The 14,394-nt window shown below is 41.7% G+C and overlaps 1 protein-coding gene across 3 annotated transcripts in view; it reads left to right on the plus strand.

Annotated features, from left to right (window-relative positions):
• The window catches only part of BLM (BLM RecQ like helicase), a 90,647-nt gene that overhangs the window by 25,030 nt on the left and 51,223 nt on the right, over window positions 1-14,394 (plus strand). For all 3 annotated transcript variants that reach the window (XM_073882224.1, XM_025893016.2, XM_025893015.2), the window contains exons 2-7: window positions 2,025-2,126; window positions 3,336-4,036; window positions 5,310-5,469; window positions 8,178-8,299; window positions 11,696-11,828; window positions 12,117-12,820. In XM_073882224.1, coding sequence (XP_073738325.1) covers window positions 2,029-2,126; window positions 3,336-4,036; window positions 5,310-5,469; window positions 8,178-8,299; window positions 11,696-11,828; window positions 12,117-12,820 — 1,918 coding nt within the window. In that variant the 5' untranslated portion in view covers window positions 2,025-2,028. The remainder of the gene's footprint in view (window positions 1-2,024; window positions 2,127-3,335; window positions 4,037-5,309; window positions 5,470-8,177; window positions 8,300-11,695; window positions 11,829-12,116; window positions 12,821-14,394) is intronic.

The raw sequence follows: 14,394 nt of genomic DNA on the forward strand, positions 1-14,394 counted from the left end.
ACCTAATATGTTTAACCTGTGAGTTTATAATACTGAAGAAAAAATTGACCCTCACTGGGGGTTGTTGGAAAATCAAGTCAGGGACACCCGGGTGGCTCAGTCGTTAAGCGTCTGCCTTCGGCTCAGGTCATGATCCCAGGGTCCTGGGATCAGAGCCCCACATCAGGCCCCGTGCTCCGCGGGGAGCCTGCTTCTCCCTCTCCCTCTCCCACTCCCCCTGCGTGTGCTCTCTCTGTCAAATAAAGTCTTTAAAACAAACAAATCAAGTCATTGTTTTGGAAATTAATAAGTAAAGGAAAGAATCTAACATTTATCCTGTCTTTCCTGTGTGAACTGTACTATACTAGGTAACAAAATAGTAGATCAGAGGCGGCTTCTCTTGATAGAAATATTGCAAGTAATGAATAAAGAAGGGACAGCAGGATTACAACACATTATTTGAGGAGGTTAACTTCCAGAATGGTAAGGTGAGGACACTGGGATGTGTGTACAGATGAAACGATATTGGAGGAGTTGATAATTGTTGACTCTGGGTGACAGGCATGTAGGAGTTCATTATAACCCCTCTGTCTACTTTTTTATGGTTACTTTGGTAACAACTTTATTAACATCTAATTCACAGGGACGCCTGGGTGACTCAGTTGTTAAGCGTCTGCCTTCGGCTTAGGTCATGATCCCGGGGTCCTGGGATCGAGCCCCGTGTCGGGCTCCCTGCTCCGCGGGAAGCCTGCTTCTCCCTCTCCCACTCCCCCTGCTTGTGTTCCCTCTCTCGTGTCTCTGTCAAATAAATAAAAAGTCTTTAAGAAAAAATATAATTCACATTATCAGTGTGAATTATTCAGTGTTTATTAATTAATTAGCTATTTTACCTAAAGCATATTAAAGAGGAAGAAGAGGCAGAAATCATTCCTTCTGGAGAATGTGGAACAAAATTTATATCATAATCGTCTTCATCAAGCTGGACAAATGGGAATTTCTCAATTGAATATAATTCCATTTCCTCCAAGTTGTTTTCACTACTATCTAAAGTAAAATAGGGGCACCTGGCTGGCTCAGTCAGAGGAGTGTGACTTTTGATCTTGGTCGAGAGTTTGGGTTTTTTGGGTCAATAAACTGTTTCGACATTTTTTCACAACTGGTGGTATTTGAAATATGAAACCCTTAACTCACATTGAATGTAGAGATTAATAAAATAAACAAACTTAAAAAAATCAAGTAAAACAGTTGTTAAACAGATCATTCTAATAATCAGCTAGTGGAGTATGACTTATGTAAAACTTCGTATTTCCATGAATATCATCTAGTGTTGTTAACCCTTCCTCTTAAGGTACATGGCATAAAATAAACGAAGATCTCTGGTAAAGATGGAATGGGAAAGAGGGTTGTAACTGTCAGCCTGAATGAGAACTTTTGACTGTGCATAGATATCAGCTATCCTGTCTTCCTTCGGCCTCACGAATTTTAAGGTGGCTGAGACTGCATTATCCTGCACGGTAGCGCAGCAGTGTCACACTCGTCGCACGGGGGGTATAAAGGTGCATGATGAAAGTACTCTTTCGGGCAGAGACTTAATGATTGTGAAGCACGGCATCTTGCGGGAAAACCATTGTTCTCACTGGTGATGCCTTTCTTCTTTTCTCTTCACCTGTTCTTGTGGTTTTCTGCGTGCTCTCGTCGTTCATTCCCACCTCACTCCCATCCAGCTTGTTTACTCTTCAAGCCCAAGCCGGGTCCTGTTTTTCTCCAAACCCTTTACAGATAATCTCTTCTCTGATGTCTTTTGTGTTTATTTTAGCATTGAGGGAAACCAGGTCATTTTGCTATTTAAGTGAGCCTTCAGTGAGTTAAGGGTTTTATATTTCAAATACCACCAGTTGTGAAAAAATGTCAAAACAGTTTATTGACCCAAAAAACCCTAATTCATCTGAGCACAGTTGGAAAGTACTGCACACCCCCCCCCAAGAAATACTGTGATTAATGCAAAGTGCGTAACTCCGCTGATAGTTCTTTTCCTCACTGTTTAGGATCATGGCCGCTGTTCCCCAGAATAATCTACAGGAGCAACTAGAGCGCCATTCAGCCAGCAAACTTAATAACAAATTAAGTCCTTCTAAACCAAGATCTTTGTAAGTATTTTGGCTTTCATACACGCACTGACCCACAGTATCATACAAATGAAGTATCTTTCAACCCTTTCACTGCGCAGATGAGGAAATGAAGCTGAGGGGTCCTTGATGTTCCCACTTTGCAAATTAACGGTAGAGCATTTGCTTTAGCAGCTCAGGTAATAAATGTTCAGTACTTTCGCATGGTTCCTGGCGCATAATACTTGCTCAGTAAATATCTGTGGGCTGAATGAATAATGAATCTTCTTATAAATTTGGGCACATAGATACTTTTAATATTTTAATATAATTTTATATCCATTCCAAAAACAGTTTTTTTTTTTTTTTAACCAATGAGCCACCCAGGTGCCCCTGAGCCATATATATATCTTTTTGATGTAGTGTTCCATGATTCATTGTTTGTGCATAACACCCAGTGCTCCACGCAGAACGTGCCCTCTTTAATACCCATCACCAGGCTAACCCATCCCCTCACCCCCCTCCCCTCCAGAACCCTCAGTTTGTTTCTTAGAGTCCATCGTCTCTCATGGTTCCCAAAAACAGTTTGTAAGGACACTGTAGCTCTCCATTTTTCTTTCCTCCAAGCTAGACTCCAAACTCCTTCTGACAGTATTTAATAATAATTTCTATTCCTTAATAAATATTTCTATTCTATTTGATAATGTAATTATGTATAATATAGTAATATGTTTAATAATAATTTCTAGAACTTTACCAACTGTTCTGGGTGCTGGACTTTATAAATTTACCATTAAACTTCACGTCACCAAGGCCAGCAGACATCCAGGACACTTGTCCCTTTTACTTGTCCTTCAGATTCCAACGTAGCCTGTTCAGTTGTCACCTCTCTTCCCCATAGAACTTGTATCAGAGAGACAAGTCACCACATTTGAGTCTCTTCTCTTTTCCTTTTATGCTGTCTTCTCCCGCTGGACATTAAGGATGACCTCCCTGAGAAATAAAGTAGTGGGAATGGCCCGGATACTCTCAAAACTGAATAATTAGCTTCTAAATTGGAAAGATCAGAGCATACAAAGTGTAACTGAAGTTACCATATAAATTTCAAAATCAGAGGGAGATAGATTCTTTGCTCGTTTGTGATACGGCGAAGGAGTTGCTGTATACATCAGTAACAGATTCTAGAGTTCGTATAGTTGGTGGGTTTGTTAAAACTAATCAGTCTAATTCAGTTTTTCAATTGTCTTTCAGAGGTTTTACTTTTAAAAAGAAAATAACGACGGCCAACAATGTATCTGTCACTAGTGTGTCAGTAGCAAAAACACCTGTGTTAAATGATAAAGATGTTAATGTCACTGAGGCCTTTTCCTTCACTGGACCTCCGCCCCTCACTACAAGTCAGCAGACAAGGCCCAGCGACTTCAAAAATGCTCCAGCAGGACAGCAAACCAGGAGAGCTGTTTCAAAACCATTATTGCCAGATGTGTTGCAGGTTTCACAGGGAGTCTTATGTGATACCCCGAACACACCAATTGTAAAGAAATCCAGTAATGCTACTTTCAAGAAATTAGAATTTAGTTCTTCATCAGATTCTTTTGTTATCATCAATGATTGGGATGATATGGATGACTTTGATACTACTGGAAATTCAAAAGCATTTGTTACGCCATGCAAAAATCACTTTGTGAGAGTAAGCACTGCTCAGAAATCGAAAAAGTCTAAGAGAAACTTTTTGAAAGCACAGCTTCTCAAAGCAGATACAGGAAAGGCTGATTTGACTCCATCCTCCTCTGAAAGCAAGCAAGCATGTTTGACTAAGAAACAGAACGACGACTCGGAATGGTTCAGTAATGATGTGATTTGCATTGACGATGACCCCAATCCTGAAGAGCTTATACATGGAGATGCTCAGGAGAGTTATCCTTTAAAAACTCATTTAGGAGAAGAAAGAGGTAAAAATGATATTTTATCTCCTTTCAGTATGTTGACTGTATTAATTTATTCAAAGCTAGGCACTGGGAACAATAGCAAATAGATACAGCCTTTGTCCTTAGGCTCTGTGGAGGGACCTGTTACACAGTCTGTTGGCCACTTTCTTGAGGCAGGACCTACGGATGAAATGAAAGATTTTATTCTAATATAATTTTTATATAAACACCAAGGGTAGCTCTATAAGGTCCATAGAGGTTAATTGGTTTCTTTTTTTGTTGAGATTTTTATTTATTTATTTGACAGAGAGAGAGCAGGGGAAGTGGCAGGCAGAGGGAGAGGGAGGAACAGGCTCCCTTCAGAGCAGGGAGCCCAATGTGGGGCTCAATCCCAGGACCCCAGGGTCATGACCTGAGCCGAAGGCAGTTGCTTAACCAACTGAGCCACCCAGGCGCCCCAGTTAAATGGTTTCTTGATGGTCTACTGGCTAGCTTGTGGCAGAATTGGGACGTGAAACTAAGCCTTTCCATTATAATTCCTTTATGGCTTGTTTCCACCAAATGTGGTTATATGACGTGATCTAATTATGCTGTTAAAGTATTACAGATGACATTGAAATCATTATCTGTTTAGGTCTCCTAGTTTTTAGGTGTCCAGAACCTCACAGCTGAGATTTGCCACGTGTGGAAGCACCCGCCCTGTGAAGTGGTTGTATGTGCGAGACTAACGCTTCTACACACCCGAATCCCATCAAGGTTACTAGGGGGTGAGAGGGGACAGAGAAGTGATTGATAATAAGTACAACAGTAGTCTAATCAAATGCTGGCTGCTTATGAAGAGAAAATTGGGTCAAAGGTAAACTGGAAAGCAACCATTGGGCATCGTTCTCCCACATAGTCAAGAGAGAGACACTGACTGTGGGGGACTTTAGTAACTAGGGTGCCTTTGTGGTAAAGTTAACAGTGTACAATTATCAGGCTCATCTCTTATACTTCCCTCTTATTGAAATATGAGTGAAAAATAGAAAAACAGAAGTTTCATAATTGAACTGGAGACTGTCATGCAAATCCGTAAGCAGATCTTCAGCCTCATTCCCGCATCCGTTAGACTTAATCCAGGTGACTCCGTCATTATTCATGAAGAAAGCCCCAGCACGGACGTGTGGAAGGAGGGCACGCAGGGGGTGCTGGCATTGGTGATGACTCGCCCGGAGCGCCCACCCCGGTGCTCCTGCCCTGCACTTTCTGTCTCAGTAGCGACGAAAGTAACCTGTGTTTATCCGCGGTTTTACTTTAGATGGTAGTGAAAAGAACAACTTGGAAGAAACGGATTTACATTCAATTGAGACGTCTCCATGTGTTGAGCTTGACGAAGATGATGACGATACAGACTTTGTCCCACCTTCTCCAGAAGAAGAAGTGATTTCTGCCTCTTCTTCCTCTTTAAAATGTTTCGGGTAAAACAGCATGTTAATCAATGAACATTATTATTTATTTCTGGGATATTTGAACTAATTCTGTTTAGCTAGGTAGTGTCATTTCTGTTTAGATTCGTTTCATGCTTCTGCAAAGTTTTATATCCACATGAAAGCATCCGAAAAATCCCTATTTACACATTTTATTTAATTGGTGGTATTTAAAGCTGTAAAGTTACGTTATGATTAATTTCGTGGGACCTCCAAACAGTTTTATTTAGTTGATTTTGACGTGTGGAATATATTCCTAGAAATACTATATTTCCAAACTCCTAGACCTGAAATGACACAAAACTAATGCCTTATTTGGGAAGTGACTTAGTAAATAATATGTCCTATTCTTTTCTCTTTTCTCTTCTTTTCTCTTTGCCCTGCAGGATAGAATTGGCCATTTTATTTGTCATTCACTGAATTTTAGTAAGTCAGTGACGTGGTTGTGGGTAATGGGCAGTATTATGGGAAAAAGAGGTGGTACACATAACCCATCAATAGCTTAAAATACTAGTAGTCAGTCTTACCTCCATCCCTGACCCAATCTAGATCATGGTCCAGGTGAGTGGTGGAGTATTTACTGTGAACCAGTATTTTGATGAGAAACATGTCCCTCTAGTATACCACCTTAGTTAAGGAAGGCAGGCAGGAAGGAGGTGTTTGCCTGCATAACCTTGTTTCTCTGGGGTTGTGCTTTAACTGGTGGGTTAGTTGTTTAAAGAGGAGGGAAAGGTTGGAGTGTGATTACTATTTGATGACAAAACTAATAAAATACAGGAGCTGCCCTCTCCTCCCTTCCCATAGAAATCAGGACAGAATTATAGAACATGAAAGAACTGAGCAAGAGTTCATATAGAATGTAGATTCTAAACAAGATTCTCATTTAACAGAGAAGCAGCCAAGGCCCAGGGGGGAGCAGGGGATTGCCCAGGGTGATACAGTTAATGGCACATGGACTAAGATCCAGTGTAGGGCTATTTCCTGGACCATACTGATTCCTGTGGAACATCTGGGGTTTTTTTCTCTATTTATTAAAAAAGTGTGTGTTGCACAGATGACCTTGCAGCCAGCTTACCAGGATGCTTGTAGTTTTGCAGTTCCAACAAACCAGACATTTTCTTTACCCATGTTAGGTTTTGATACCCTCTACATGTGTATGTGATTTTTGCATTGCTGTAATCAACATGTAACTATAGTTTTTTATTATTTTCTCTTAACATTTTTAAAACATGTTCCACATAGCTAGGTAGTCTTTATTCTTTCTAATGGCTACCTAATTTATTGAGTTGTCATACCATGGTTAACTTTACCTAGATTTTTAAAGCAGTTGGAAAATGTTTATTTCCAAGGTTATTCCCAAAATAGATTCTCTCTATATATTTTCCACTGGACTCTCAAATATATATTTGTATATATTTTAAAACTGAAATAGAATTTTCACAAATGATACTCTCACTATGTGCAGTACACACTTAAATTTTATTTTGTATTTTATCTTGTTTTGAAGCACTGATTGTTACTTCTGGATTAATTTCGCAGGTGTAGCGGTCAGGTAATAAATAACAAAAAAGAGAAAAATGTTCGTGTAATCTCCTGCATGCCCGAACCTCTCAAGTCAGCCCTCAAAGTCCTCCATCTTCAGGCCCCACATTACCTCTTCATTTCTATCTCTAGTTACGCCCTCATGATAACCCTAAGCTCCAATGAGCCAAATGAGACAAACCAACAATCTAGAAAACATTGCTAAAAATATAAGGCCTTTTCTTTAATTATCAGTTTTTAAGACTATATAAAGCATAGTTATTTATCACTGTTCAATTAAGTTAGGAGATTGCATTCTGGGGCGCCCTGGTGGCTCAGTTGTTAAGTGTCTGCCTTCAGCTCAGGTCATGATCCCAGGGTCCTGGGATCAAGCCCCGCATCGGGCTCCCTGCTCAGCTAGAAGCCTGCTTCTCCCTCTCCCACTCCCCCTGCTTGTGTTCCCTCTCTTGCTGTGTCTCTCTGTCAAATAAATAAATAAAATCTTTAAAAAAAAAAATAAGATTGCATTCCAAAATCCTGCTTTAGGCAAGTACAGTTGATATCAAATATAGAGAATTGTCCTTTGTCTCTCCTCACGGTCCGTTATTTTCCCATACCTGTCATTCAAGGCTTCCTCAAATCTCCCTCTTTGGCAAAGCCTTCTCAAGTTCCAGAAGGTGTTATCTTTGGATTTCCATGGTACCCTCTCTTAACACCAATTTTAGTGCTCATTTATTTTGTTACTTTTAAAGTATTTCTTGTATCCAGTCAGGCTGACCATATTTATATGTATTAATAACTTTGTATAGCATGATAAATTGTCGGAAGAGATTGGACCCCGGGTTTTCCAAATTGAGAGGCAAGCGAGGCAGAATCCCTCAAGTAGACCAAGTAGACCACGCTGGGCTCCTGTGAGGAATGTAAGTCATGCCCTGTGACACCTCACGGGGTTACCGGAAGGACATAATTGGAGGTAGAATTGAAAAGGTCTCTCGGGGCCAGAAGATGGGAGACTTTGAAGGCCAGCCAAAGAGGTTCTAGAATAGAGGAGATAAAAAAAACACGTTTCTCTTTTCTGTTACATATTGTCTGACCAGTTGTGGAAAAACATGAGAGGAAAAATTATACATTTGGTCTAAGTCTGTACTGCGGTTGGTTTTATATTTTTTAATTTGCAGTATGTTAAAGGACCTTGACACCTCTGGCACAAAGGATGGTCCTAGCATATCCGAGGACTTGCCAACGCCCGAGGGGATGACTACGCAGCAACCCACTCAAGATACCAGCACAGACTGTGACGGTACAAAAAGTATTTCGACATAGCACATATTTTAACCACCTAACGTTGGAAAACAAAGTATGGTTGTATTTTTAACCCGTGGCTGTCTGGCATAAGATGGCAAACTTGCCGTTCCTCAGCTCTAACACAGAACCACCCCTGGGCGCTGATTAGCCAGCATTTGCTCGAATAACCCAGAAACTCGTGTTCTCTAAAGATAATCCATTCTCTCTTGTGAAAACACTACTAGTTAGAGAGTTTTTTCTCGCATTGAACCAGAATTTGCCTTCCTGGAACTTTAATCCTTGTGAGATAAGTCTAAAGCTCCTAGAAGCTTTTTTCCCCCCCCCCCCTGCTTTTTTTTAAGGGCTAAATATTGTTAGGACTTTTAACTCTTCTTTGTAGATACTGGTTTTGAGACCTTCCATCCTCCTGACTTTCCCTTGTTTGTACTCTGGGTTTATGACTTGATGTCCATGCAGAGTTAAATACTTTTTGTTTGATTTGTTTCTAATTCATTTTTAAACTTTCTATTAAATATCTAATATAAAGAATGCAGCCACCCTACAACTTTGGAAAGCGGCAGCCTCCTTTCCCACTCCTGATTTCTACTTCGCAGGGGCTCTGTCAGTTCCGAGGCCTGTGTCCTTCCATCCTGGAAAGTTTTCTGATACTATTTCTTTTTCTTTTCTTTTTTTGTTTGTCTTCTTTTTTCTCTTTCACTCTTCCTGGAACTTCTATTATTTGGATATTAGGCTTCCGTGAGTTATCTTTTCTATTTTCCATCTCTTGCTTCTCTGGTTTCTGGGAGATTTACCAACTTTTATCTTTAACTTGTTTATGGGATTTTTCATTTTAATCAACCCTCTTCCAAAAGCTCTTTTTTCATTCTCTGAATATTTCTGTAATGTGTTCTGGCCTTTTTTGATGGGTTCTGTACTTGTGTGTGTGCACATGCGTGTGTGTAGTGAGGTATGTGTCACACATGTAGTGCGCATGTGTGGTGGTGTGTGCACGTGCATACGTGTGGTGGTGTGCATGTACAACATATGTGTGTTGTTTCTGTTTCCTCCCAATTTCGTTTTCTTTATTTTGGTGTCTGAATTTATTGTTAGAGATGTCCCTGAAACACCTGATGTCCCTCGGCGCTCTTCTGGATGTTTTGTGCTATTAACTTCATCCTCTCAGCAGCCCTGTAAGGTAGTTTCTCTTCTCTCCGTTTTACAGATAAGGAAACCGTGGCACAGGAGCGTTAACTAGGACTACATGTGCTCACAGAATTAGACAATGGCAGAACAGGGATTGAAACCCAGTGGTGTGCAGGCTCCCGAGTTTATGCTTGTAACCACACCCTCTGCAGCTTGTGCGGCATGGTCCCACTGATAAAGTGGTGGGCTAGGCCGGGGGCAAGGACAGAATGTCATCAGAGGTCTCCCTCTCAGCTGACCTCGTGTTGTCACAAACCTGCCTTGAGACCGTGCTGCTCTCCCTGGCCCAGAAGGGGGGCTGCAGAAGTACTCACAGGACTCCACAGGTTCAGGGTCTGAGGCGGCAAGAGGGGACGGGGCGGGGGACATGGGCTTCCGAGTGATGCAGTCCCCAGATACGAACCTGTCTCCTGCTCCTGGCTGGGAGACTGTGGAGAATTAGTGAAGCTTCTCTGAACCTCAGTTTCTTCTATGAAATGAGAAGAGTGACATCTACCTTGCTGAGTTTTTGTCAGGATTTATGGTAAAGGGCCCAGTGTACTCTCGGCCTTCGATAAATGGTAGCTATTGTTATCTGCCAGTCTGGTAATCCCTTTGAAGAAGGAAATACATTAAGATTACTGATTTATTTGTATGAACTCTTGCTAACTCTATAATTGTTTCCTCTTCTTAGAGCTCACAAAGCAGCCATTTGATAACATGTTCTAGAATCTTGCCTTAAATTAACATCCAAAGCACCAGCCTGTAGCTTTTGGCAATCCGTTTAGAATTTTTTGAAAATTAGAACAGTGTTTGCCTGTCTTTGCTCTTCCATTGACTGTTCTGTTCACTGAATGCCTCACATATCAGCGGGATCTTCTTTGTGGGTTTCCTTTGTTTTCTGAGGTGTAATCTGTCTAGACAAGGAGACTTAAGCTCCTTTTCAATAGCTGTTCTCTCTCTGAGCCTATCTTGGCTCTCATTTCGTTCAGACCATTGTTCATTCTCCTCTTTCTAATCTGATACCTGTTCTCCATGTAGAGAAAACAGGCAAAACAGGGATTCAGCAATCCCTCTTCACCATCTTCGACCTCAGGTCCTGATCCGTGCCGGTCACAGTAAAAGTCCATGTTTCCCAAGTCATTCTGACATAGACGTTTGTCCCCCCAGGCCCCCGTCTGTCCTCTCTCCCTCTCCTTCCTGCCCTTTGGACCCTACAGCGGGCTGCCCTCTTCCAGTGATTTCCCGGTAACCTCATTCTGGTCTCTGAGCGTTCTCTTCCTGTTCGCTCTCGGAGTGTCTCCTGAGAATAGTTCCCTCTGCAGCTCACCTAAACCGTTTATTTCTCCCACATCCCCGAGGTCCTTGGGGTGGAGTAGGCATCTTCCTTGCTTCCCATTGCTACCCTAGCCCTTTCTTTTCTTCCTTCATTTAAAGCCTTACCTCCTTTGACATTCTTTTTCTTAGTTCTATAATGTAAATTTAAAAAAATGTGGAGCGGGCTGGCCGGATTCGACGTGCAAACATCGTCATCAGGCATTTCTCTCTCTCACACCTGTCTTCTCTCCTCTCCTCCACCCCCAGCCCCCATCTCAGTCCCCCCGCTCCTTTCTTTCTAGCTTTCCGCTTTTCCTTGTGTGGGTCTTATTTTCAAGCTGTGTTTCCCGGGGTGGTGGCAGGGGCAGCCACCAGCAGCCTGTCCAGCTTATTGAGAAGAGAAGTCTTCTTTTGCAGTCAGAAAACTCCCAGACCTACTTCTCTTTGAGCCGCCTGACATCAGATGCCCAGAGGTTGGGGGCCTCGTGTCTCCACAGAGAAAGTCTCAGTGCTGAGTTGTTACCTTGAAGGAAGCTTGGGTGCCAGGCAGCCCGGGACTGCAGGTGGGGTGGGGGTTCTTGATACCTTGTCTGGGCTTGGTGAGATTTACCCCGGAAGTTAGTGAAAAACAATAGTAAGCTGATAAACCTTTGCATCTTACAAGGACATTGGTTACCCTAAGAGAAATAATTGAAAACTAACCTGAAACGAAATGATGATAATGCAGTTTTGGACTCTTATGAAATAGAGTAGAGATAACGTGATTTCAGATTATTTCACAGGCAGATAATATGGCAATATAGGGTAGTTCATAATCTTGTTGTTAAACTACTGTCAATTTGACATGCGTGACTGTCAAAATTGTAAGTCTTTTTTCAAGGAAAAATACTAACGAAATTATAACACTTTATAGTTAAACAGACAAGTTTGCAGCAGCAGCTTATTCACGTGATGGACCAGATCTGTAAATTAGTCGATACTATTCCTGATGATGAACTGAAAGCTCTGGATTGTGGGAATGAACTGCGTCAGCAGCGGGACATAAGGTATCTTACTTTTTCTTCTTCTGGAATATATCTGATTACATTTCGACCGACCTAAGTCAGAACATACAGGGCAGAATTTCCAGGCATTCTGAGCGGGAAACGGAATAGGCTAATTGTCACTGTGCTTTATATTTTAAATTTATTTACTTTTCAAACGCCCCTCTAGCATTTGTATTCACATTTTCGAGACTGAGGAAAAAAGGATATATTTCGCCACAGTTTGGGATGAAAACTAAAGGTATACTTGCGTGGCCTCACATTTCATGTGGTGTTCTGTTTCCTCTTCAGAAGGAAGCTCCTGGCTGAAGCCGATTTTAATACAAGGGACGCCAGTATTCTTGCGTCAGGGTGGAGATGCAGGCCTGACTTACCTGGTAGCCCTCCGGAGGAGATGGCATCTGTTTCTGCTCTCGATGCATTTCCAAAGGGTGATTCCTGTCCTACAGGGAATTCTGTTAAGGAGTTAAATTTTCCACACCTTCCCTCACATTCTAATTCCACTAGGGAGTGTTTACTGGCTACTACCCCAGGAAAGACAGGATTCTCGGCCACCGCGAAGAATCCCTTTGAAAGACCGTTATTCAGTCCCCATTTACAGAAGTCCTTTGTAAGTAGCAACTGGGCTGAAACACCAAGGATAGAAAAAAGAAATGAAAGCTCTTACTTCCCGGGAAATGTTCTCACAAGCACGGCTGTGAAAGATCAGAATAAACGCGCTGCTCCAATAAATGACTTAGAAAGAGAAATCCAGGCTGCCTGTGATATTGACAGTTTTGACATAGATGGCTTTGATGACGATGATGATGATGACTGGGAAAATATTATGTATAATTTAGCAGCCAGCAAATCTTCCACAGCTGCCTGTCAACCTATTAAGGAAGGTCGGCCAGTTAAGCCAGTATCAGAAAGAATTTCTTCAGCCGAGACAAACTGTCTTCCAGTGGCATCTACTGCTCAAAATAAAAACTCAGAGTCAATTCAGAATTACACTGGTAAGTTTAAAATAAATGCTTATATTTTATATGAAAACATAACTGTCCAAAATTGGAATTGTGTAAAAAAACCGATAGCAAATCCTCCTTGCCTGAAAAGTACATTGTTTCTATGCAAATTCCTGCTGATACTATGAATTACAAATCACAATTTCAAAAGCAAGTTGCTCCTTTGTCTCCATAGCAGCTGTAGTTTTATAAAATGAGTAATTATAACCTATTGTAGTAAAGCTCTAAAGTCATTACAAATGTGCTTTGCCTTTAAATTAACATTTTTTAAGTCCCTAAAATAATAAAGCTCATGAAGACCAAGTTTTTAATAATTTGGCAGATGAGTAAAAGCAAGGCTGAATTTATATGTTAAAACTGTAATTGTATGTATTTTTAGAACTCTGAATTGATGAGAATTGATCAATTTATAAAGTAGAGAAACATGCAGGGCAGTCTAAGAAAGACATGAAGTCAGAAATTTCTTAAGACAAATTATTTCTTGGACGCCTGGATGGCTCAGGCAGTTAAGCATCTGCCTTGAACTCAGGTCATGATCCCAGGGTCCTGGGATGGAGCCCTGCGTTGGGCTCCTTGCTCAGTGGGGAGCCTGCTTCTCCCTCTGCCTGCCGCTGCCCCTGCTTGTGCGTGCGCGTGCTCTCTCTCTCTCAAAAAAAAAAAGACAAATTATTTCTTTGGGCCTAAAATCCTTTTAATTCATTCAACAAATATTTATGGAGTGCGCACCCTGGGCCCTGTTCTGTGCTGGGTTCTGATCATAGACAGATGAGTAACAAGTAGTCCCTGTCCTCCTGGAGCTCACAGTTTAGAAGGAGAAGTTTGTGGAGAAGTGCCTTTAGCCACTGGAAAGGCTGCAGAGAGAAGCCAAAATTAATTTTAAAACCTTACATCGACCCTGTAAAGTTATTGCCGAGTGTTTTTTAACTGAAACAAGTTTCTATGTGTAAGGTTTTATAAAGTACAGCCTTCCCTATTTTTGCCATTGATGACTTAATACCACGGAGGTTGTTCTTAACGGTTACACTGTTGACCTTTAGAATAACCATTAATGGATTTATTTTTGTATCACGTTAGAATGTGTCATACTTGATGTTCCCAATTATCTTTGAGACAGTTGAGTGTTGGGATTAGAGAGACTGCCAGAGCTGGCGTGAGCACCCCTTGTTCTATGTGCTGAACCAGGGCTGCGAGAGCAGGGATGCAGAGCAGGGAGCAGAGCAGGGGGGTGGATGTGAGAGACACGGTGGAAAAAGAGCAGAGGAAGCCGAGATGCCTCCGAGGTTTCAGACCCGGTGACTGAGAAATCTGTGACGCCGTTAGCAGAGCAGGGGAGTCAGGAGGCAGAGCAGATTGGGAGAAAAGTTGAGGAGGGCTATTTTAAGACTTGTGGAGCTTATAGTGTTGTTAAGTCATTCAGGTAGAAATGTCTTGCAGACATCTGGAGACACGCGCAGGACTGGCACTTCGGCAAGTGTCAGTGGGGCCTTACGAAAGAGCATTCTGTGCACAGAGGTGATGTTTAAGACCAGAGCACTAGGAGAATTCCAAAGCAAGAATGGCTAAAA

This window comes from Callorhinus ursinus, unplaced genomic scaffold (genome assembly GCF_003265705.2).
Source record: "Callorhinus ursinus isolate GAN/ISIS: 27379988/994484 unplaced genomic scaffold, GSC_fseal_2.0 scaffold45, whole genome shotgun sequence".
Classification (NCBI taxonomy): domain Eukaryota; kingdom Metazoa; phylum Chordata; class Mammalia; order Carnivora; family Otariidae; genus Callorhinus; species Callorhinus ursinus.